General features: G+C 49.0%; 2 protein-coding genes across 4 annotated transcripts in view; one reads left to right on the top strand and one right to left on the bottom strand.

Annotated features, from left to right (window-relative positions):
* Window positions 1-6235, top strand: part of SIRT3 (sirtuin 3) — an 8206-nt gene extending 1971 nt beyond the window's left edge. The window contains exons 2-9 of one of the 2 annotated variants that reach the window (XM_035328904.1): window positions 1-124; window positions 314-413; window positions 1484-1684; window positions 2187-2419; window positions 2564-2664; window positions 2890-3051; window positions 3460-3669; window positions 5280-6235. In XM_035328904.1, the coding sequence (XP_035184795.1) occupies window positions 70-124; window positions 314-413; window positions 1484-1684; window positions 2187-2419; window positions 2564-2664; window positions 2890-3051; window positions 3460-3669; window positions 5280-5300 (1083 nt within the window). In that variant the 5' untranslated portion in view covers window positions 1-69 and the 3' untranslated portion in view covers window positions 5301-6235. The remainder of the gene's footprint in view (window positions 125-313; window positions 414-1483; window positions 1685-2186; window positions 2420-2563; window positions 2665-2889; window positions 3052-3459; window positions 3670-5279) is intronic. The other variant, XM_035328905.1, reaches the window with a different exon arrangement.
* A 3834-nt stretch (window positions 6236-10069) lies between these two features.
* RIC8A (RIC8 guanine nucleotide exchange factor A) lies at window positions 10070-25133 on the bottom strand. Of its 2 annotated transcripts, none has more exons than XM_035328903.1 (11): window positions 23840-24121; window positions 23581-23680; window positions 19976-20023; window positions 17180-17794; window positions 16436-16530; window positions 15430-15580; window positions 14500-14595; window positions 14079-14223; window positions 13477-13621; window positions 12233-12352; window positions 10070-11326 (listed from the first exon to the last, which is right to left on the bottom strand). In XM_035328903.1, exons 2-11 carry the CDS (start codon window positions 23662-23664, stop codon window positions 11206-11208), a joined length of 1620 nt encoding a protein of 539 aa, XP_035184794.1. In that variant the 5' UTR covers window positions 23665-23680; window positions 23840-24121; the 3' UTR covers window positions 10070-11205. The 2 variants fall into 2 exon arrangements, with proteins under 2 accessions (XP_035184794.1, XP_035184793.1); XM_035328902.1 differs by lacking the exon at window positions 23840-24121 and adding an exon at window positions 24990-25133 and having other exon boundaries at window positions 10074-11326.
* Between the last annotated feature and the right edge of the window lie 272 nt (window positions 25134-25405).

A 25405-nucleotide genomic window follows, 5' to 3' on the forward strand; every position in this document is an offset into this window, starting at 1 on the left:
AAAAAAAAAATAAAAAAATAAGCCAGCCCCAAAAAAGCCCGGCCCGGCCCCAAAGCGCGCCGCGGAGCCATGGAGCGGGGGGCCCGGCGCGGGGCCGTGGCGGCCGGCGGCCTCCTGGCGGCGGGTGGGGGCCGGGGGAGGGGGGAAGATGGCTCCGGGGAAGGGAGAGGGCTCCGGGGGTGGGCGAGGGCTCGGAGCCGTGGGGGCACGGGGGGAGAAGCAGGGGCTGAGGGGCAGGGCTGGGCGCTGGGGCAGGCGGAGGGGAGCCCTATCCCCCGAGCCGCCCCTTCAGCGACTCTGTGCTTTGTTGCAGCACGGAGGAGCCTCCGGGAGCGCGGCCCAAAGGACGGAGGTGGCCCCCAGGGCCTGGCTCGGCTCTTCTCCAGCTCTGGGATGGGCTGCGGAGCGTGGAGGTGGGCAGCGTGGCTGCGGGAGAGCAGTCACCCCGCACCTGGGGCTGCTGCCTGGGCCCGCCGGGCCTCTGCACCCATAGGGGAACAGGACCCCAGCGGGAAGGGGCGCACGCTCCTACACTGGAGCTGCAGCGTGCGGAACGTCGCTCCTCCTGTCTAAACAGGCGCATGGTGTCTGTGTCCGTGAGGCTGAGCTGGTGTGTGCCAGCCTGGGAGCTCGAGGAGCTCTACTCCTCGGAGTAGAGAAGTTTAGCTGAAAACTGTTAGCGTTTGCCAGGTTATGAATTTAGCTCTCTGGGAATCTGGCCTGGCAAGGCAGAGCCACATCCTTGTCAACCACGCTGAGGACAATGTTAGAACTCGATAATTGTTATCAGCAGATTGCCAAGATCCAGCAGCTCCCTCTTGGCTCTTCACGTTCCCACGCCTTCCCTGGACTGCTCTTAATGTCCTGCACTAGCAAGCACTAATTGTCCAGGGAGAAACTGTTCCTTGAGATAATAATGACTGTTCTCAGCCCCATCTGCATGTACTGCTGACCTGCAATTCTTTTCGTCATTTTCCATTTATACGTGGAGCTCTCCCAAGGCAGAGCCCCTGGGGGAAACAGAGAACTGGTGAAATGTTTGTGCTAACCTGGGCAGTGTTCTCCCAGAGTGACCACACCACTTTGTTAGAAACTTCTTGAAACCAAGGACATAGAGTTGTCATTATCCCAGAACCATTGCAAGTAGATTATGAGACTTGCAATTCCCTGAAAACCGTTCTCACAGTCCTGTGTCTGCCCCCATACAAAACAAACAAACAAACAAAAACTCTCAGGGGAATATGGTGTGTTTTGATTTGGCATTTTTAGATCTTCATAAGAAAGTGTAATGCAAAGCACCTTTTCCTAGGGTATTAATTAGACTAACATTTAAACTTTCTCCTCCTTGATTAAGTACCAGCATACAGTCCTGCAGATGGAAGAGCTTTCTGCAATTTCTCGGGTGTTTTTCTCCCCCTGAGCAGTTCTTTCAGCTGAAGTCTCTGACAGCATGCTACCTCTTCTGCTTTCTCTCTGTTCCAAGCAGGATCCAAGGGACCAGGCCCTTCTCTCTGTCTGCTGCCGCCAGAGCCATTTTAGGATTGGGCAGATGGGGAGATGATGGTGGGAAGAAGCAGCTCACCCTGCAGGACGTGGCAAAGCTAATTCGGAAGAAGGAGTGTCGCCGAATAGTGGTGATGGCTGGTGCTGGGATTAGCACCCCCAGTGGTATTCCAGATTTTAGGTAATGCCTTCGTTGTTTTATTTATTCTTTTTCAGTGCTGGGACTGCCAGGATCAGGCTTAGGTAATGGTTGTGTCTGCTACATTTTATTTGTCTGTGCCAGGCTAGGCTAATCACAGGAGTTTTCTTGCCTGCTTATTCTCTGTCCGCTAATGGCCGGCTGGCACCACTGTGGGTCACGTTTTGGCCCAGACCTTCAGGATGATAGTTGTGCTTGTTGCTTGGCCCTGTGGCTGCATTGATTGCACCACCTTGGCCCTTCCAGCTCTGACCGTCAGCACACCTCTGCAGCCAGGAGAAGGTGGGGTGGCACTAGATCAGACACAGAAGGCACATTCTCCTGTGCAGAGGTGGTTTCAGGTGCTCTCTTGATGCAGCTCTGCTCTGAATGGATGATGCAAACCAGCAAGAGAGACCGCAAGGACATGTCTGTGTGCTCTGCTGTGTCTTGATCTGGTTCTCTTCCTGCAGTCTGACCACCGGTCCTGCTTTCCTCTTTGCAGGTCCCCAGGGAGTGGCCTCTACAGTAACCTTGAGCAGTATGACATCCCTTATCCAGAAGCCATCTTTGAACTGACCTATTTCTTTGTCAACCCCAAGCCCTTTTTCACTTTGGCTAAGGAGCTGTACCCTGGCAATTACAGACCCAACTATGCCCACTATTTCCTGAGGCTCCTTCATGACAAAGGGCTCCTTCTGCGGCTCTACACCCAGAACATTGACGGGCTGGAGAGAGGTGAGTTTTCTCTTCCCCAGCTCTCAATGGCAAAATACCAGGAAGAGGGTGAGGAGCAGGACTGGGGAAATGCCTAGTGAACAAGGAGTTTCTGGTTCAGTCACCTCATGCTGAGCTGATCCATCCCCACGTGCTGTGTTCCAGCTGCTGGGATCCCTCCTGACAGACTGGTGGAAGCCCACGGCACCTTCGCCACTGCCACTTGTACGGTCTGTCGAAGGAAATTCCCAGGAGAGGACTTCAGGGTGAGTGCTCACAGCTGGGCATTGACACAAACTAATGCAGAGAAGAACCTATCACAGGCCCATTACTTTGCCCTCAGGGCCAGCAGGGCTTGTTGGAGGGGATTAGACTCGGTGCAAGGAAATGGAGGGGCTGGATGTAGCAGCAAGGCTACGATGTGGTTGTGACCCTGCTTACGCAGGTATGAGCTGCCCCATAACGAGTGGTGTTGGGTGCTTTTACTTCAGGGGGACGTCATGGCAGACAAGGTCCCTCACTGTCGTGTCTGCACTGGAATTGTCAAGCCTGACATCGTGTTCTTTGGCGAGGAGCTCCCACAGCGCTTCTTCCTGCACATGACAGACTTCCCCATGGCGGACCTGCTTTTTGTCATCGGAACGTCCCTGGAGGTCTGGGACTAGGGAACACCCCGTCTCACAAGAAGGAAAAGGCACACCAACAGGACTGAGGGCCTATCAGAGGGGGTTTAGAGAAGGCAAGAAACTGGGTTTCAAGGTAAAATGTGAGGTGGCAAGGTGAGAAATAGGGTGCATGCGTACTGTGAAGTCTAAAAACCTTGTGTGTGCCTGGTAAAGGTGGGCATCTAACGAGGAAGAAGCATTTTTTGTGTCTACCTGAACAAAGGCCACCAGATAACTGGTGACATCCGTGACCTGTTCAAAGCTGGGGTGGCTTAGCCCGCAGTGGGAGAATCTGTTAAGCACTAGTGAAGTCCTGGTGTGCAGTGAGTCCATGCCTTCAGTGCCCCTCAGCCAGGTGATGGTCTCTCTCTGCTTCTTTGTATTGCCTTTCTTCAGGTGGAGCCCTTTGCCAGCCTGGCAGGAGCTGTTCGCAGCTCAGTTCCCCGAGTCCTCATCAACCGCGATCTTGTAGGACCGTTCGCCTGGCAGCAGCGCTACAACGACATAGCCCAGCTGGGGGACGTGGTCGGTGGGGTCAAGAAGCTGGTGGAGCTGCTGGACTGGAACGAGGAGATGCAAGCACTAATTCAGAAGGAAAAAGAAAAGGTGGGAAGGGGCTCTGAGCCCCATCTCCCTCCCTTAGCCTCTTCGTTCCTCGTGCTGGAGTTATCTCGGGGGGAGCAGATGGTGCTCGCTGGGATTAGAGACTTGTACCCCAGACTATGCCACGCTTGCAGTCTGCATTCAGAGAGAATGACCACAGAAATGTGCAGAAGGGTTAGAAAAAAAAAAGCAAACCCGAGTGGTATTTCACAGCGAAGGCAGGCGCAGTGCCACAGAGCAGAGACAGTGCTACGCTGCTAAGGAGGGGAGGACAAAGAGCTGCCAACCTCAGCTGAAATAGGAAAAGTATGGAAAAGGCCAGGCACTGGGGTGAGCAAAGGTGTATTAGGGCTTCTTCAAGCAGTGAACCACTTGATTACTGAAAAGTTATCTATGGCTTTCATCTGTTATTTATTCCCAAATGGAACACACTGGACTCACCATTTAGCTCTGGGGACAGTATCCTAGACCTGGAAGTGACAGACCAAAAAAAGTCCCCTCAGTCATCTATATCAGATAAATCCAGTCCAATACTGTAAGTCGGCAGGGAACTTGGTTTTCATGCTGCTTTGCCCTGGCTGTGAGCCTGGGCCTGTGATGCTGGTAGTGCCACCTGACACATTAACGTGAGTAACTGCTGAACTAAACCAAGGAGCTAAGCATCACCTTAGTGGAGGTTCCCCCTTTCTGTACATTCCCTTAAATTGCTTTGGTTTCATTTCTAGTGGCTTTTCTGGTCATTTGTGAGAAACAGGTAATGCTAGAAATGAAACTCGTCTCTCACTGTGCCATGGCTGACGCCAGACGAGGTGCTGCAGTGGCAGGTACGCTACAGCCACCAAGCTGCAGGCAGGAACAACAGCGCTGAGTTGCTAATGAAAGACTTGGCCTCTTTTTTTTTTCACCCGATTGTTTATTTCGCCATGCCTTTCTTACATCTGTAGTCTTTTGAGATCTGCAGAAGTGAGAAACTGTCAGCAAGCAAGTTCTTAATTGCTTTAAATTTAATGCTAATGTTAATTACTATATTACTTTAGATCCATTGGGAAGACTTTTCCACATGTGGCATGAAATGCTCTAAACTTTTCTTTTTAATTTAAGCCAAAATTCTAACTTGTGGGCCGGGCCAATTCTTCTGCTTGTGACAATGAGCACAGCTCTGTTCTTGGAAGTAGGGCTCTGACAACTTGCTGTAGTAAGAAGCCAGTTGTATTTTTAAGAGTTTGTCTGTTAATGTTTGCACACAATTTCTCCTGACCCAAGAGAAAATCTGTTCCGAGTTAACATTAAGGTTGTTATAACTTTCATTGGATTGTTGGATAGGAATGAATAAGAATTTTTAGGTTTAATTAGGAATTATTGGTTAGGTTTTTGATGTTTCATTGTAAGACATGTTGCATTTGCATGAGCAACTGGTCTTTGATGTGATGCTTGTGCTGTTCTGCATCTCAGATGGATAAAGCTGATGCAAATGTGGTAAAGCATGGGGAAGAAAAAATAGCCCTCCTCCATGCTCTGGGATTTTGGTGTTAGCAAGCATCACTGACTGAAATAGCAGGGGATGTGAGGTTTGAAACACCCCAGCAAACACTGTGTGGTCTTTCTATTTTTAGCTGGATGCAAAAGACAAATAGGACAGCTGGAGAGCAACATTCACCTTGAAGAGGAGACATCGTGCCCAGCATGGGCAGAGAACAATATGATGGTGGGGAGCTGTGGGAGAGGCCGTCCAGCTCTGCAGCAGCAAATCTACTCGGGACTGGCACTCCGGGAGGAGGGGGATGCTCACGGCTCAGTCCAGCCTGCCTGCAAGCAGACCAGTGAGGCCTTCTCCACGAAGGAAGGGAAGCTGAAGGGGGCGAAGCCCAAATACCAAGCTGCAAACTGTTCCTGCACGTGAAGGCTTTTCTACTTGAGATTTCAGAACAGTTTATGTAGTCAGTGAACGTTGTTCCCTCCTTGCCTTACCTCATTTCAACACCCACTAGGGGACACTTACCTCTTCTGTGGCTCTGTGGCCCTGTCAGCACGCTATCTGACAATGTCCAGCCATGAGACTTTCACCAGTAAGTCACCGGGAGCTCCTGGGCTCATGCCAGCATGCCAGACAAGATACACAGCTGCAGCTTGTGGTTAGCATCTCCCTCTTTCTGAGCCATCCAACCTTGGAGACCCTCAGAGGACTTGGTTTTCACAGAGCTGGAGTTGAAAATGCCACGAAAGTCAGGCCTTACAGCAGGCCAGAAGGAAGCTGGTCAGAATCACTTAATTCTGGAGTGAGCTTCCCAGCTGCCCCCACAGGACTGAGCATCTACCAACTCATTTCACAGCTCCTCCACGGATATTTTTGTCTTAGTCATGATCTGTCAGCTGCTGCAGACTTGTAGCATTAAGTCTTTGGATGAAACCTCTGCTGATCAGGAGCTGAATGCTGTTAATGTGCCTGCAACTGGGGCCTAGTCCCTGGTCCTGTTCAGGAAGGCCAAATCAAGCCACTGGAAGAGCTGTCAATCAGTACAGTATTAATTATTTAATAATAAAAAGAGTTTGAATTCTTTTGCTGATGCCAGCTGAGGGTTTTTCTGTAAAATTCACACGTCTCCTGGTCTTTGAATACATTCTGCTGCCCCCCCCCCCCCCCCCTCACTACCACTCTTTCACCTGCTTTTTATCCCTCCCTGCTCCCTTTTTTTTTTTTCTTTTTAACTTTACAAGGGTGCCTTTCTTCCCTGTAAATGCTTTCCCAGGGAGAGGCAGTTATCAGGGCACTGCACTTACTTCCCACTCTTTCCCAAACATGCCCCAGGAGATGTATTTTGCATGTCACAGGTGTTGCAGAGCATCTTCTCTGTAACAGGGCATGAAATTCATTGCTACTGGTTCCAAATTTGGTTGTGGGGACAGAAGTCACACCCAGGTGGCCCAGGGTGACCCGTCTATTACCACAGCAACCATTCTACACGCAGTCCCAGATTAAAACGAGCTCTAAACAAGCACAATAAAATGCAAAACACTTTACACCACCACATTGGTACAGTCAACACTCAAATGCAGAAAATCATAGTGAAGGTAACAGAAGCATTTAAGCCTACAGCTACGTTTTACTAATACTACACTGGTACACTTATTAACTCTGCGCTCTAAAAGCCGTTTCTGATGCAAAGCTAGAGCCTCAAAAAGCTGTTGTATGGCTGATGATAGATATAATTAGAAGTGTTTGGGCCTAATACTCAGCTGCTGTAAATCAGACTAACTCTAGGGATGCTACTGAAGTCAGGACAGGATCAGAGATTTGTGTTTGATGTCCTAGCAGCTTCCCAGAAAAGAGGCTTGAACAAAATTCCCAGCCAGCTGAACAGACTTGTGTATCCAAATGTGCAATTCAAATATATCGGCATGGTCCTCCTCACAGCCAGGATCCCCGGGGGTGCATTTGAATGTGCAGCATCAGTAAAAGCAGAAGGGTTCTTCCCACTTCGCAGAGCACTAGAAGCCTCGTGGCACATGGCTTGCAGTGAAAATTAAAGGAATGTGTTGTTTTTAGACCTGCTACTTACCCAGAAGTGGCCTGTGGTGAGCACAGCCCCTGCCTGCACTGGCACTTTTGAAATCCGGGCTCATCAGGGCCTTAAGCAGGATATTTGAATACAAGAATAGTACAAGTGTTGCATTAAAAAACAAACACACACACCCTTTTCTTTTGCACGTAAAGCTTGAGGGCCTTACCAGGTAGAAAGAGATCAGAGGTCTGCATTTTCATGTAGAATATTTAGGGTGGTGGTTTTCTGTTTGTTTGGTGGTGTTATTTTTTCTTCCTGTTACTCAAAACAAAACAAAATCAAAAAAGGGCAATACAATTGGCCTGAAGGCTCCAGCTGTGATGTGCTGAAGCTGTTCTCCTGACAAAGCTATCCAGGAATTTCAGTGGGTCAGTTTCACATAAACACTGTACACCCCTGGGAGAATCTGGATCTTTAATCATGACTGCTAAAAAAAAATATCATAATCACACTGAAGAACTAACCTCGCAGTTACGAAGCATTCTTTCAGCTTTCCTCCATGCATAGACAGCCTTACAAAAGCAAGCACTGATTCCTAAATACACACAGGCAGGAACAACTGCAAACCCTCTGATCCCCCCTGCTGCCCTCAGCTGCTGCCTCCCTGGGCCCAAATTGTCTCACGTCCTGCTGCAAAGGCTGAGCAGCAAATCCCTGTTGCACAGAAAGAAAACAGAGCTGGTGTGCAGGATTTTCAACCATTACAGAGCATTTGCAAAGGAGATGAAGAACAGTCCTGTAAACAGCTGCTTGCTGTGAGGCACAAGGGGCACATAAACATCAGAAAAGGCTTTTTAATAAGTATGTCAACAGCAAGAGGAGACCTAAGGAAGACATTGGACTGATACTTGGCAAAGATGGTTGCCTTACAAGCAAGGATGAGGAGAAGGCAGAGGCATTTAATGCATTTTTGCCTCAGTTTTCAATATTAATTGATAGATCTTGGGCTGCCCAGTTCTTTGAGCTGGAAGACCATGACTGGGGGTGTAGTGACATTTCCTCTGCGGCCACTGAAATTACAAGGGACCGGTTGTATCAGCTGAATGGTCAGTAGTCCACGGGCCTGATGGGATTCACCCCAGAGTACTGAAGGAGTTGGGAATGTAACAGATGAACCTTTCTCAACAATTTACCAAAGGTTTTGGGAGTCTGGGGAGGTGCCTGCTGACTGGAAGCTAGCTGATGTTATACTCATCTACAAGAAGGGCACAAGAGAAGACCCAGGAAAACACAGACCTGTTAGTCTGACCTCACTCAGTACCTGGAAAAGTTTGGGAGAAGACTGCCCTGAGTGCTACTGAGAGGCAGTTAAAGGACAGAGCCATTGTCAGGCATAGTCAGCACGGGTTCATCAAGGGAAAGTGCTGCCTTGATAATTTGTTCTCTTTCTGTGATGGCATCACCCACTTGATGGATGAAGGGAAGGCAGGGGACATAACCTTCCTGGATTTTAGTAAATCCTTTGATAGTGTCCCTCACAGCATCCTTCTGGACAAATTGTCCAGCTGTGAGATGAACAGGTTCATGCCATGCCGGGCGATGAACAGGCTCAACGGCAGAGCTCAAAGGGTGTCGTGAATGGGGCTACATCTGGCTGGGGGCTGGTCACTAGCAGTGTTTCCCCTGTTCTCAGTTCCAGGACTCAATATTTTTATCAGTGATCTGGATGCAGGAGTAGAATGCACCCCTCAGCAAGTTCGCTGATGATACTAAGCTGAGAGTTGACTCCCAGCTCGCTGTTGACTCCTTGGAGGAGCGAGAGGCCCGGCGGAGGGCTCTAGATACATCAGAGGACTGGGTAGTCTGCAACAGCATGACATTCAACAAAGGTAAATGCCGTGTTCTTCACCTGGGGTAGAGTAGTGCCTGACACGGTCCAGAATGGGAGACAACTGGTCTGGTGAGCAGCTCTGCAGAAGAGGGATCTGGGGGTGCTGCTTGAGCAGGCTCAACATGAGCCAGCAGGGTGCCCTGGCAGCCAAGAGAGCAAACTGCATTTGGGGATGCACTAAACACAGCAAGGCCAGCCAGCCAGAAGATGGGATTCCTCCACTATATTTATTGTTGGCAGAGCCTCACCTTGAAGATTGTGTGCAGTTCTGGGCTCCACAACGTAAAAAGGATGTTAATGTACTTGAAAGCTTCTAGAGGAAGGCAACAAAGCTGGTAAAAGGATTGGAAAGGCACAACCTGTGAGGACACTTGGGTTCATCTCTTCTGGAGAAGGCCAAGAGGCAACCTCAGTGCTCCCGGCAACTTGCTAAGGAAGGGAAGTGGAGAGGGAGGTGCCAGTCTCTTCTCCCTGGTAATCAATGACAGGACATGTGGGAATGGTGCAAAGCTGCACCAGAGAAGGTTCCTACTGGACAGGGAAACATTTGTTTACCATGAGGGTGGTCAAATACTGCAACAGGCTTCCTACTGAGGTGGTTGATGCCCCTTGCCTGTCAGTGTCCAAGAGGCATTTGGATAATGCCCTTAATAATATGCTGTCACTTTTGGTTAGCCCTGAAATGGTCAGGCAGTTGGACTTGATCTTCGTAAGTCCATTCCAATTCAACTATTCTGATTTAAAAAAAAAAGGGGGGGGCTAAGTTTTGTTTGTTTGTTTTTGTAAACTAAAGGCTGAAGCTTGAGGATTAAATTCAGCTTGCCCCATTCAGATATATTTAGTGGCTACGGTACAGTGGGAGGTTCTGACTTAGCTTCATTTTAATGCTGCAATTTTACTTCCCAAATAAAACTAAAGTTCAGGGTGGCTGGAGCAGAACCATGTGTTAATTAGAAAAAGATATTTCCTTACTTGCTCAGAGATACCACATTTGATGAATCACTGCCATGTGCAAATTCGTCAGAAGGTTTCCTTTATTCTAGCATCATGTTTGCATTCCTATTTGTGCTAATAAGTTTTGGAACTCCTAGTATAAGACAAACAGGAATATTTTCTTTAAAACATTTTTCTTTAAAAAGGAAAAAAAGACAAATCTAAGCCGTGGCAAAGGACAAGACCAACACCAGCCCCTGGGTGCAAACAGCAGTGGCTCTATGGGAAAGCCAAGGCAGGTGAGGAGGCAGCATACAAAGCACATATTTTGGCCTTTCATTCAGAAAGTGTGAGATTGGGAAAGGCTGATAATGCCAAAACCTAAACTCTGTGGCATTGGGAACATTGCACAATGCCAGACTAAATATCAGAGCATTGCTGGCAGTCACCTGCAAGTTTCTTTCCTGTGATCAATGGGAACGCTGGAAACGTCACAAATGCCTCCCCTCCTGCCTGCTCCCCACAGCACACACACCAGTGCTCCCCTCGGACACGCGCGTACGTCCACGCGGCCCTGCTTGCACAGACAGTCACTCTTACTGCCACGCATAGCACACACACACATACAGCTTCCTGCTAGTGAAATGGGCACACAGTGCTGAAGCACCCCACCGACACTGTTCCCCAAACCCATGTTGAATAACCGCTCGCACTCCTCCCCTGCAGCCCCATGTTCCTGGGGAGCAGCTCCCCCCACGTCAGGCTGACCGTACACACAGGGACACATACACGCTGCCGACATGCAGCCACACAAGTGTCAGCACATACACAAGATGCTCTGCAGATTATTGATCCCTGATGGTATGACAGAAAGATCCCCCCCGACCCTTTTTCCTAAATATCACATATTAAAAAAAAAAAAAAAATCCTACTGAAAAGTCCTGGAAGCAATTTGGAGTGTGAAATCCTCAAAGCTGCCAATGGGAGAGACCAAGGTAGAGCCAGGCTGTGACGATCCCCTGGAAGGAGAGGTGGTTATGGAGCTGGGGAGGAGGCAGGAGGTGTTCTTCCCTGTGGACTGTGAGGGTCCAGGCTGGATTCAGACACCACAGGGAGAGTCCTGGCCCAGTACTAGCCTCTGGGTGCAGCACCAGTTCCGAAGGGAGAACGGAGAGAGGCTCCCCAGCTCTCTGAGGCTGGGGCAAGAGGTCTGGATCAGTCCAGCCCCAGGTCTGAGTCAGATGATGACCTCTCGTCAGCCATATCACGGATGGCGTTCTCCATGGGGGCCAGGTTGCCGCTTGGCGTGATGCCCATGGGCTGGATGACTTGCTCTCTGCAACCAGGGAGGAAAAAGGGGGGAAGGTAACACAAATTTACAACAGGAATTTAGAGCAGAATTTACTGCAGAGACAGACACATCCTACAGCAGGAATGTTGGGCTTGTGCAAACTGCCGTGAGGCAGCCCAGAACAACCCTGAGCCAGCATCAAGAGCAAGAATCCCCTTGTAGAGATGAGGACAGTTAAAGCTGTGGCACCTCCGGCACTGTGGGCAATGGCTAGAAGGTAACACCCTCAGGTGTTGCAATTCCGTTTCCTTGGAAGAGATTCAGGTTTTAGGACCCCATCCCGTGGTACAGGATGGCCAGAGGAAAACCAATGCTGGCATCAGCCTCTGTTCCCCTCCCGTTAGCACACGACGGAACTGTGTGCACAAAGCGCGCTGCCTGTTTCCCTCCCACCCTTGTGGGGTGGTCAGAACACACTCAACGGATCCTGGGCTCCCCTCTGCGATGCCAATTAACGATGGATGAAGGACGACTGGAGAAAGCATTCCCGCAGGGAAGGGGACTTGGTGGCACTAGCTGCCATTTGTCCCCCAAAATGCCATCTCCTACTGAGCAGCCTTGCTAGGACCGTGGCTGCTGTTGCTACTTAGCACTCAGCCAACCCTGGGGAGGTGGCAAGTGCTTGGAAACCCACCATAGGCATGTAAGGGAACTTCATTGCAAGCCATAGGACCACAGAAGTCTGTAGGGCTTGCAATGCCTTCCCCTAGATGTAACAGCACCTGGCTTCAGGAAATTTGGAAATATTTCTCCATGTATATCTCCCACTGCCTCATGTCCCTTCAGTTTGCAGATGCCTTTCTTCGAATGCATTCCCAAGGCCAGCGATAAATGTAAACTACAGACACCCAGGCGTTAATACAGACATGACTACACACGATCTTCTAGTACCTGGACAATTTGTCAAACATGTTGACTAACTTCATGGCTTCATATTCCTTCTGCTCTTCAGTCATCCCTTCCATGGGGTTGGGGAGTTTCTCCTCAACACGTCCTGTGACAGGGTTAATGCTACAAGAAGAATAGGGAGAAAAAAGGTAAAGGTAGAGGAATACAACATCACAGCTAAGGGTGAAACTTAAATAATGAAGAAGGAACATTGCACATGAAACACAAGGGAGGTGGCAGGGTGGCAAAGGAGGGAGGTGAAGCACAGAGGTAAGAAGGCTGTTTAAAAACTCTCTTTAGCTATACTGACAGAGCTGGTTGTAATTGCCACAAACCAGTGCCCTCTGGTCTCACTGCCTAGGTTAGGTCTCGTGTTCTTGCAGTGCAACAACATGTTGATTCTGATCTCTTCCTGTATGTCCTACACACAATCCTCCCCTGCTACAAATCCCTCTCATTTCTCCGGTGAGAAATCCCCATCCTGCCAAGTCCACTGTGCAGTTTTAAATCACGTGCACAAAGGGAGGCAAAACATCTTCCCTCTACTTAAGTCAGGAGGCAAAAAACTAACACCAAAAACAATAAAAAAATAAAGTGTAAGCCACACTTAACGGGATGCTGGAAAGTGTGGGACTCACAGTTGAGAACAATTCTGCAGCTCTCCCTTCATATGTTTCGCCCTTGAATTACCACCACCCAATAGCAAGGAAAGGAGAAAAATAAAATAAAAATAATAATAAAAAAATCACTCCAGTAGCACAGGGCTCTGGAGCTGCAGAGAGGCAATTGGCACTTTCAACCCTGCTGCAAGCAGGGAAAGCCCTCATCCCCTAAATCCCAGTGCACAATAGAAGCCTGCCTCTATGTGGGGATACCAGAAAGGTGTACAGGATACCAATTAGAGATATGCTGCCACATGCACACCACGAGCAGGCCTGGTGCAGAACAGGCTCTGGCTGAAGAGATTTGCTTTGCTCTAGAGGCTGTGCCCAGCTGTATGGACTGGATCCATCTACCAGTGACCACACACACCACGGGAAGCTCGGCCACAGAGGCATTTCACCCCCAAAATGGTAGAGGTAGCAGAATACAACATCACATCTAAGGGTGAAACTTAAATAATTAAGAAGGAACATTGCACACAAAACACAAGGGAGGTGGCACAGAGGCAGATGAAAAATGGGACCGAGGAATGGAAAGGAGGTGTAGGAGTAAGGGTGCTATAGAGGGGGAGCAGATTTCTGTACTTGGGCTTTGCCTCTTTGTACTCTTCTGTGTCGGTGTCTTCATCTTCTGAGTATTCTCCCTCTTCCCGACCACCAGCCATGAGGCCTCGTGCTGCCAGGAGCCCAGCTGCATTCCCATAGCCGGTGTACTTCACAAACCGCGACACTAACGGGAGGACAGAGAGACAGACCACCCTGTGTTTTCCCTCCTGCCTCTCCAGCCCCGCCTGCTCCTCCATGCTCTGACAGCAAGATTGGTTCAAGGCCATGGAGACGCAGAGATGCCAGTGTTTCTGTGAACCCGGTGACAGGGAGCAAGGCTCCCACACCATGCACCAGGAACAGCAGGGACAACACACACAAGGTGTGGGGGGAGTCTGAAAGCAGGTCAGGCTATCTCCAGGGTGTCAGGGTGTCCTCCAGCAGAGCTTTCCTGTCACCACTGGCATGAGATAGCAAGCTCTTGGAAACTCCACTCTTTTCCCTATTTAATACATCCAGCTCAAGGGAAGACAGAGGTTCCTGGTGTCTGCACAGTCACCCATCCCACACTCTGACTTGCCCAGAGGCCAGGCTCCAGGACTCCCTCTCACCAAAGCCTGCGACAAGCCCCTGTGACTCACCACTCTCCTTGCAGAGCACAAAAAGAAACTCTGCTGCACAGTGTTTCACATCGGTGTCGATGTGGGTCATCAAACGCACCAGCTTGTTCCGCAGTGAGTTCCCCACCTCCGGACGATTCTTCACATCCCGGAGAGGAGGCAGCACCTACAAGGCCACAGTGAAGGGTGATCAGTGGAGCTGGAACAGCTGGTCACGCAGGGAAAAGAGTACATGCACTTTACAAATCAATTAAATCTAATAAACCCACAGAGAGAGAAGAAGAAACACTGTAGGTATCATGGGCTTCAACCCCCAGTATGTCAGAACCTAATACAGAGAGAGGCGAGCTCTCTCTCCTTGGATGGCAATATTTAGGCAGCTTGCTATTCCCCTCTCTCTCAGTTCAGCATCACTTGACTTTTAGTTGAAACCACGGAGTACCTTTGCCTTCAGGAACTTCCTTGTCTGGCGGTGGACTCGGGCGCTCTCAGTCAGCAGGTTCAGCACAGGGGTCAAACTCTCCTTCAGCTTGTGGCCCTGGAAGAGCGTTCACAAAAACGAGCAACATGTCAGTCACACTGAGTTCAATTTCTCTGGCTTGTGGTAGACATCATGAGTACTGAGTGGCAGGGAAACAGATGGACAGTGAGGCAATTCCAGCCTTTGCAACAAGAGTTTCAGTGCTTCATCACTCCTCTAACTCCTCAGGCTTTCCGAGTCGCGCTCAGCAGCACAGCAGTGCTAGAAATAGTTGTGCAGAGCTTTTAGCATACAGAAGTGTGGTGGTAAAATTTGGAGGACCTTTGGAATAACTCCAGAGACTGCAAACCACCGCCAGCTCAGTAATAATGCAAATTCAGGCTTTGAGAAGCAGAGGAACAAAAGAGCACAAGGGGCTCGGAAGGAGTGAAGAAAGATGAATGGTCTTGATAAATAAGAGCATGACTGCCAGTCCTCAGACAGCAGACTGTTTGGAGAGTGTCAGAAAAAAACATCAAACAATTTGGCTGCATCCAAACAATTAAGCTGCCCAGCAAATCACCATTTACTTGAGTGAAACTGAGTACTTATATTTTAATCACCCAGCTAACCATCTGCTGCTCAACCGGCAGTAGCAGCGATGACACAGTGACTCTCCCAGTTCACAGATATTGTTTCAGTCCTACCAACTATAATGGTTTTGCTTCTGCTAAAAACAGCGACTTCTGTAAAGCGTTGCCTCCAAAGTTACCATGCCTTGCTGGTGCTCCTGTGGTTTTGACATGACGTGTCGGCACTGGGCTTTTCAAGGCTGAATGCAGGGAAGGTGCCCTGCAGTGAACTTGTGAAAACGAGCAGCCAAGAACTCTGCACAGCAGCCTCTCAACTTACCCTGTCAAGGCGTCGTTCTAGGAAATCCAACAGGATGTTGACTGCATCCATGTTGACACCCATGTACTCAAGCGAGCCTGGCCGGACTTTTGGGGTCAGGAGGACATCCAGACATTTCAGGGGCAGGTTGCCCAAAAGATTAACTGTATGGCTGAGCACATGAAAGAAGTGAACACACAATCAGGGATTTTTGTTCATAGAAATTCTTCAGCTATCCAGAAATTAAGGTTCATTACTAACTTCCAGGAGTGCGAGGACTCCTAAAGCAGACCTAAATTGTCTTTGGGCTAGATCCCAAGCTCCTCAATCCAGTAGAATGGAATAAATGAAACTGCTTTTTTGTACAGCTGAACAACTTGCTGGAAGTCCAAAAAGACTTCACTGACAACTGAGAAACTACAGATCTTGACACAGAGGCCAAGTAGGACCAAACTGGGTGACCAAAGTTTGTATCTAGGACCTCCATCACTCATTCGGATCCTGATGGCCACTGCAACACCATGTTCATGATACCTCCCACTATGGTCTTCTTGGCAAAAGGATGGTGCCACCTGCTCAAAACTGACACTCCTGGACCAATACAGCTTAGAAGTGTGGCACAGGCAATTTCTCAGCATGGCTCAGGAGACAGACAGTTAATTAATGCCAGCCAAGGGACTCTTTAATTAAGGCAGAAGAGATCTGCTCTGGCTCACTGAAGTGGGTAGCACCATTGAAAAGACCTGAACATGACCATTGCAGTCAGGCAGGCTCAGACAAAACATTTCCTCCTGTAAACAGGAGGCTGTGGTATCAGTGCACATAATTTGACTGCAAAGGGCAGGGCTGTTTCAGAATTAGCAACACGAGGAACCTGCAGGCTGGACCAAAGATGCCTGTTTGCCAGAAGTGACCTTAACAATCACCACACAAGCAAAGGATGGTAATGCCAAGGTCAGGCAGGGCCTGCCCTGGGGGGACTTCGGGTCTGTTTCTGTGCAGATCATTATCTAGTTATCTAACAGACCTGTGGAACTCCTCCGTTCGGTCCTCTCCATCAGCAGAAATCATGAGGCAGTGGCGCAGGAGGGCACCCAAGTGCCGGTACAAAGCAGCATCTTCCTGGCCCCAAAATAGAAAATGAAAACCTTGATCAGGAAAAGGGATCCTCCACAGCCCAAAGGCTGCTGCCCCTGCAACCTGCATTCCCATCCCTCCCTCCAACAACCAGCAGCAGGGTGTTTAAGTGGCAATATGCTACAGATTCTCTTCCTGATGTCAGCAGTCTTCCTGCTGCCCAATGCCTTTTCCATCGCTCTACAACACTGAGTACAAGGGCTGGAAGAGGCCCCAAAAGCAGGCCTGTGGATTAGCCAGAGACGCTCTCCATCAGACCTTAGAATCAGAGAATGATTCTAACCTTCCTCTGGCATTGTCCAGAGGTGAAAAGGCAACAGGCCACCCTTTCACCCAGAAGCGAGTTATCTGGGGGCTCTGCTCTCCCACTTGGGCAACAAATCATGTCATTAGGAGGGAAAAATGCCCAACTTTCAGATTTTAATGCTGGAAAACCCTTAGTGCATCAGATAGAGGCAGTACACTACAGAAAAAGGTCCAGACACCCACATCTCTTGCTACCTGTACATGTAACTGAGGGCTGCCTGGGGGCTAGTATCTACTACGAGGAAACACAAGCAGAGGAGAAAAACAGTAGTCAGGCCGTAGCCTGGGAACACGCAGATGTAGCGTGGTGCAGCATCAAGGAGCTTACCTCATCTACCTCCCTCTTGCTGGAATCAAAGGTGATATTGAAGAGCACTTTGAGGATCTCCATGGCTCGCTCTGTCTCTTGCCGAGGCAAAGGTGGGAGAAGTCCCTCCTCGGTGGCAACTTCGTAGGGGTCCATCCACTTTACACCAAGAGTCAGCTCCAGGGTGTCTGTCATCAGGCCGATGCCCCTGAGCTCTTGGGCCAGCTGCTGTCGGATGTCCACTCGCAGCGCCGTCAGCAGGAACAGGAGGCGCAGGTCGAAGAACTTGACCTCGTGAGGAAGGCTCCTCTCGTTGTACAGCTTGATGCGCTTGGCCAGGCCCACCACCAGCCGAGCCTCAGCTGTCAGCTCCTGGGCCCGAGGGCTGCTGAAGACGATGTTGCAGAGACATTTGAGGGATTCCAGGATGACATCCAAGTCTGGAACCTCCCGGATGAGTTCCTCTGAGTAATCGATGCCAGCGTGCCTAGAGAGGGTCTTCAACCCTTCCTTGGTGGTGAAAGGGTCAAGGCAGTATTTGTCCCGGGACAGGATGCGGATGCTTTCCAAACAGGTGACCTGGCAGGATGGCTGGAGCTCTCTTTCCAGGAACTTGATAAGTAGCTGGGCCATTTTCTGTGCAGTTGGAAATAAAGAATGCCTCACCTGCTGACACTTCATAGCGCTCCCCCAAGGGTACCACCCTGTTACACTCTGCCATGGAAGATGAGAGCATCACCTAGACATGGACCTGCTACCAGCTCTGATTCAGGCGCACGTGTGGCAGCACTCGGGAACAGTTTGGATCTGGAATCCACTCCCAGATCAATTCAAGCAAGGACAAGCAGCAAGAGACGAAAAAACGGCTGGGAGATGGTATCAGATCAAAGGGGAGAGTACAGGTTACTGCTACTGACCTAAGGAATGACTGCTTATTTGAGGTTCACCTGTGGTTAGGATGGTTTAGGCTAACACAGTTTACTTGACAGCTCCATTAAGTTAAGAGACAGCAGGGCAAAAAAAGCCCCTTTTCATAGCTTCAGAACAACAGCAGATGTCCACTCTCACCAGAGCCTTAAGATTAAGGAGGCATCTGCCTTGGGTGCTCCAGAAACAGGCTGATGAGCTTGAGAGATGCATCAGAAAACTGCTGTGGGAGGGGAAGAGGAACTAAATGAGTTCAGAAGCGTTTGTGATATCATAGGAAAGGAAATGAAAAGACCTCAGAAGATTCAAGTAAGAAGTACTTCCCTAAATCTCAAGGCTGTCTGGAGACCTACTAGCCCAGATCTTCAGCAGGTACAGACTGGCAGCGCTCCAGTAACACAAATTTACAGCAGCTGAAGAGCTAACCCTGGTGGGTAACAGTAGTGTACGTGATGGTGAGCCATGGGAGAGTACGAGAGCAAAGGTAATGCCTCACAAAACCAAGCTTGGCTGTAGCTACATGTAGCAACACTTCACATTTCACTAGCAATCCATTGCTCAAGCAATCATACCACGCTGAGGGAAGATCTCACTAGGTCACTCTAATGATAACGGTATCAGAGTAAAGGTCTTTCTGTGCCTATAATTGGAGCAAAGAAATTTAAGATTACAAGGTTTGCTATCACTCAGTGAACTGGATTAACGCAACCTAATCAATGCTAGTTCATAGTAATAAAAGGACCGAGGGACATGTGAGGCTGGAGGAACTGAAAAAGCTTCAACACATGAACTATGCCCCACAATTACACCCTTGAGCATTGAGAAAGTACATTCATTCCTCTTCTCCTTCCATAAGAGGAGACTGAGACACAGGAGCTAAAGATGTATTCCTAAGTGACCAATGCCTCTGACACAGTCAGGCTAAAAGAGATCTCAAAGCACACGTGTCCACAGCTAAACCTCCAGAAGAACAAAACACGCAGAATTACACGTGAATGCCTGATTCGTATTCGACGACAAACACCCAAGAAGTAGAGCACCTTAGCTCTGTGCCTGAATTCACAGCCAGCTCCAGCTCAAACAGCAAGTCAGTGCAGGGCAAAGAGCTCTGACCTTCTGACCATGAGTCAGGCTGCAGCTGGAAAAACTTCACGCTAGCATTAGCTGGCAATGGCAAGGACAAAAGAGGTCCCGTTCTTCACCCTGACTGCCCTGTCTACACTTGCTGTGCTAACACGGGCAGGAGTGCAACCAGCCAATGAACTGGACCACAAAACTGATCCAGATGGAAAATAAGCCAGGAAAGATAGTTGTTTTTTGATTGATTGCTTGTTTTTGGCAGATCAGCCCACCGAGCATATTCACTGTGCAGCCATGCAAAGGTCTGCCCTGGCATGAGAAATGCAAGACTGGAAGTGAACAGACAGGGGTGTTTATGTCCATTAAGCACCAGATTATCTCAGCTTAAAGTGTCTGTTAATATACAGCCCTGGTCAAATCCTGCAGCTGGCTCACAGTGAAAGCACTTACCCACTAGAGGCACGCATGTTACTATGATTTTTGTCCAGCACAGTCGTACCATCGAGACCCATACAAAGGATCACAGTTTTTGTACACCTGTGGCCGAGGCTATACACATCTCCAAACCCAAAGGGTTTGCTAATGTTGGAAGGATGCTGACCTCTATCCTAAACCATCATCTACTGATGGAAAAACTAGAGCCAGATGCCCTGAGCACACCATTCCCTGGGCAGGTACTTTGCCAAGTTTTCAAAAAAACACTCATCTCTTTCCCCATAGGAGCTGCCACCATCAAGCCCTGCTGGACACAAGTGCAGAGCAGCAGATTTACCCCTCCAACAAGAGGAAGAAAGCAAAGAGCATGCCTACCTTCCTCTCTTCCCGTTCCTCATCGTCAAAGGTGAAGCACTGAGATTTCTGTGGGGGCAGAACAGAAACAATTACAATGAAGGAATAGTTTAAAAAACAAAGCTGTTTGCCTCAGCCAGGGAAAGGTAATTCAGCTGGAAAGCAACAGGTCTAAAAAGGGAAGCAAAGGCAAAGAAGTCTTCTCCAAAACAGTCGCCTACCAGCACAGAGGTAGGGAATCAGCATGGCAAGGAGTGCAACAGCACTTAGAGAGGTCTGCAATATTCACAGCATTTTTAACGAGCAGTGGAAGTTCCTGAGGAGCCAGACAAAAGGCCAACTTTCCTGCTGCTGAAGTTTTTGCTTCCTGCCTCTGAGGCTTTTGCTTCCTGCCTGCCTTTTCTCTCCTACATCGTTCCTTCTTAAGCAACTCCAACTACTCACATCACAACAAGCAGGGAATTAAGCCGGTTTGTAAGGCACAGACACTGGGACCCACACTGCCAGGTCAGAATAGCTTCCCTTGACCAAGATCCCTGCCATTCCAGGGGCCCCTGCTTCTTTTTCATCATTGAAAAAGATCTGTGATGAATAATATCCACTGCACTCCTCTGTTGGCTCTGTGTTTGAGGCTGAACACCACAGGCCAGCGCTGTGCCCATCTGATGGACAGACTTATTTTTAAATACTGCAGCTGTGAGGTGGGTATTAATCATAAATATCCCATAACAGTCTGCAGCAAAGAGTCATCGAATGGTTTGGGTTGGAAAGGACCTTAAAGACCATCTGGTTCCAACCCCCTGCCACGGGCAGGGACACCTCCCATCAGACCAGGCTGCTCAAAGCCCCGTCCAACCTGGCACTGAACACTTCCAGGGTTGGGGCACCCACAGCTTCTCTGGGCAATTCTTCGCCTCAGTGACACCACCAAGCTGTGCCTACACACTTCTTCCCTTCTTATTTATTGTTCCTTTTCCTGACTGAAAGCACCCTCTCCTTTTTATTTGGAAACAGATCCTTGTGTTCTTTGTTCCTACAACGTCTGGAAGTAAGAGTGTTTTTCAGCTCGTGTTCTTTAAACACAAGATAGACATAGGCAAACACCCCACTCCACGTGGGGCCTCACAGCCTGAGTTACTCCTGTGTGCCTGTGCATCAGAGAGCACTTGAACTGAACTGAAGAATGGTTAACATACACAAGTAATTCACAACCTCTTCAGTAAGACAGGCTGACAGCAAGTACTGCAAAGAAGGAATTGCTAGAACCAGGTAGGAAAAGCAGCCATCCTCTCTACCTTCTTTGCTTCCTAACTTCTGGCAGAGTTCTCCAAAGGTGAACACAGCATGAGGGAGCTTTTCCTTTTATCCCACACGTTCTCCCAAGTCACAGACAAGGACTGTCAGTCAAGTCTGATTTCCTGCAGAGAGCAGTTCCAGAGCCTGTTTTGGAAGAAATCTTAATTTCTCTACATCTCCATTACATCCTTTTTCTTAATACAACAGGCCTGTCCTCTGCTCACATGTAATGCTCCTGTGTGTCTCGTGGCTGTGCCTAGGAGGACATTCTCCTTTCTGGCTACATCAGTTTCCAATGAACTGCTCAGCACAAAACATCAAAGGGTCCCTGGTAAAAAACAGCACTTCTCAGTCGATGATGCAATTCTGATTTATACCAAAAGAACATGTGGAATGCTTTTGAGAATCAAAATATTTAAAATTTATGAAAATATTAATTATGTATGCATAGATACAGCCTGATCAGATACAGATAGAGACATAGGGGTATAATTATATCATATTTCTCTATTATTTTCTTCGCAATCCCCATCACCTTTTACTGAGTTACACTGCAGACACGCACTTACAGAGCTGCTCAATAATGACAATTAGTCTCACCACAAACAATTATTGTTATGCACTGGGCTAGTCCTTCTCTTGAGCTTCTGCAATTCACTGATATCCCATCTGCACGTCTGAGCAGCGGAGCTTGTTTCCTGCGGTACGTACCACCTTATGGCTCTGCTTCCCCCAAGCTGATGTTGATGCATCACTTGAGAAACTTCAGGTGAGGAAGCAGGACAGCTGTACTCCTGTGGTGCTGGGCCAGGGGCTGGCCTCTCGTGCCTCAGCACTGTGATCTGATCTGTGCGCAGGCTGTCGCACCATGTTATGAGGAACTGGCAGTTCAGTCCTAGAACCCATGTGCTCTGAAGACATCCATAGCACTTGTTCTTTTCCCATCTCATCCTCTTTGCAGGCTCCTATAATCTCATTTACGTACATTTTCACAATACCTGTGGTTTTGCTTCAGATCTATTTTATTGATAGAATCACAGAATGGTTTGGGTTGGAAGGGACCATCTAATTCCAACCCCCCTGCCATGGGCAACGACACCTTCCACTAGACCACGTTGCTAGTTATTCCCGGCAACCAGGAATTGACTGCATATTCAATAGTGAATTAAAAAACATATACCCCCCAGAAAAGGGTACAGTACCATCAGCTTTTGCAGTAAAAAGTTACGTAAGGAAGTTGCTTATTTTATCTGCAGTTTCATATTCTCTTCGTTTGCTCCATTTCTTCTAGACAGACTAGCAAAATCACTGACATTCTCACAAGTTTCCTACGCCTGATACACTGACAAAGGATCCAGCTGGAGGAATTCTACAGAAAATATTGTGTTTTGATGCCTCAGACTGGTTGCACATCAAGTGCCATTTGCTCTCCTAATTTCTCCAGCACTACAGCTGCTGCAGGTGACGTTGATCCTGCTGACCTCTTTTTAACAGGGACTCACTACTTCTTAGCTAAGATTTCTCCTATTTCAAATCTGACTGTTGGAAATAGTAGCACATTTCCCCTTATTGCACGCTCGTGCAAAAACATTCACAGGTTTTCCCCACTGAATTCCCACCTACTTAAGAATGGTGCAGAATGAGTCACGTAGATCTGCAGGGGCAGCCCTACCCCGGCGGAAACCCTCTGAAAGAGACTTCCCTGACAACCAGGGTCTATTTCAAAAGTAAATTACCCCCACAGATAATCTTTTGCCACTGTAAGGCTAGGATCACTTCCATTTCTGCTTCCCAACCATTCTCATTCATATTCTATACTCATTATTTTGTATTGTCAGCTTTCAGACCAGGCGGCTGAATCAAATTCCAGCCTCCATTCATGTCGTTCCCTAATTATCTTTCACTTGCAAATCACAATTTCACCTGCAGCTCCTCCCTAGATGTGAGTTTTATTACCTCCAAACCTTGCCTAATATCAAGAGCTCCTCCTACTTGGTCTTCACACCCATGATTATTTCCCTGACAGGTTTTACTTAGAATCTGGATAATAAAGAAAATCTTTATAGGTGCTTTTATTTCAGTATCTCGAGAACACAAGATAAAGCAAGGCTACTTAGATGCTTCATAGCAAAACATCAAAGAAGAAGCAGTCTGCAAGTAAAAGACAAGGCAGCCTGTAACATTTCCATGGCAGTAATGCACGGACAGATGCGCTCAGAGGAGGCAGACTGCGGACAGCTGGGTAGCACAGAAATCCCTCAGCATGGCCAACCTGCTTCCAGCCTTGTAAACAGAAGCTGACATCAGGCAGAGGTTTGATACCCACTCACCTCCTGGTTGTAGATCTGAAGCACCTTGAGGACTGTGTCTTGCTCCCCGTTTTCCACCGTGGCTACTACAGTCCTGAGCTCCATTATCTCAACAGCTCAGCTACAACAGAGGTGAAACAGAGAAGAAGGGGAGTGAGGGGCTTCCAGGGTTCCTGGATAATAGTGATGCAAAGGGACCTCAACACACAGAGATCTGAGAGGGAGCGAGAAAGGGGTGGGGAAAAGAGGGAGGAAAAAAAATCCAAGTGAAATTGCTCACTCTGTTGCATCCATAAAAGCAGAGCAGATGGATAACCCAAGTACAACCAGCAGCCAGGCTCCTCTCTCTCCCTTTAATCCTCTTCCTCTCTTTGCTTTTCAATGTTTAATATATGCCCTTCCAGTAAAGCACTCAGAAAAACCTTCCCCCCTCCCAGCCAGGGGATTAACGCAGAACAGATAACAGCAGCTCCCTGAAATAGCTCCCTGCCTCCTCCTCCTCCTCCCCTGGCTGTCCTGATTTCTGTTACCGCACAGAACAACAGAAAAATAAACCCAGAAACATTGCTGTGAAGTAAAAAGAGATGGAGAGGAAAGCCAAGCAGATAGGCAAGCACCTCCGGGCTTGCTTTAAGGTGGAGCTACCTTTTAAGGTGGTGAAAAGAAAGAAAGAAATTCTGATTTCATTGCATTCGCTGCTCTGTGTGGCGGGACACTCGATGCCTGAGACAGACCACGTACCAGATTATGGCAGATACACTGCACAGGGGGTACAAGCGCACACATGGTGGATGGCTGGCCTCCCTGGCTCGAATCTGCGTGTCATTACAGAGTATAATGCACTTCGCGGTGACAATGTAAATGAGCAGATGCGCATAATGACAGAGATAATCATTGTTTTAAAAATAGGCGGAAGCCTAACAGCTTGTACAGCCAGGCAAGTCCACGGTGCCGAAAAGTAACTCGTAATCATGGAATATCGAACAAAATTTCAGTACAAACATGAGCTCGTACATCTGTTTAGATGCTGTGGAGCTATGTGCCACGTTCCACAGGCTGGCTGAGCAGCGGATGCATGTAACTACAAGATACGACTCTGCTCCTGAAAATCATCCTGCGCTCAGAGAGCAGCATCAGGTTATCCCAAAGCATCACCTGATCCCCCCTCCCTGCCCCAACACAGCCAAGGGGGGACCTTCCAGGGCTGAGGGCAAGCCCTGCATCTAGAAACCCAACAAAACGCCCAGCCCTGGGCCACGAGAGCAGGAGAAGCAGCTCATCCACAACAGGCATCCCTAGCACTACCAGACTTGGGGACCCGGAGCGACTTCCCTCCATTTTCAGGGGGCAGGAGCAGCTCACAGCATGTCGTAGCCCCCTCTTTTTTTACATATATATTTTATTTTCGTCCCTCAGCTCCCTCCTCATACCTCCTTTCCACACCGGAGCCGAGCAGAAGGGGGGCGCCTCGGCCCTCCGGGGACGGGCAGCGGCGAGGAGGGAAGCCCCGGCACCTTCCTCCCCGCCGCCCCGGCTTCCTGCCGCGTTTCCTGGCCCCGGCCCCGGCCCTCCCCCGAGCTCCTCCGTGCACCGGAGGCGGAGGGAAAGGAGCTGTGGAGGCTTCACCGAGCGGCGTTGGGGTTTTCTGGGGGGAACACGGCGCCACCGCCTCTTAGGGCTGGTCTGGAGGTGTCACAAGCACGGAGCAGTGATGGAGAAGGAAGCTGCTAAACCTTGCGGCTACCAGCCGCAGGCGAGCTCCTCCCAGGAAAAGCTCCTAACCCTGGGGGAAAACGCAATCTAAACTTCTTCTAACCGCAAGGGGACAGGAAGGGACCCCGAAAGG

Source organism: Oxyura jamaicensis, chromosome 5 (genome assembly GCF_011077185.1).
Source record: "Oxyura jamaicensis isolate SHBP4307 breed ruddy duck chromosome 5, BPBGC_Ojam_1.0, whole genome shotgun sequence".
In the NCBI taxonomy this organism is placed as follows: Eukaryota; Metazoa; Chordata; class Aves; order Anseriformes; family Anatidae; genus Oxyura; species Oxyura jamaicensis.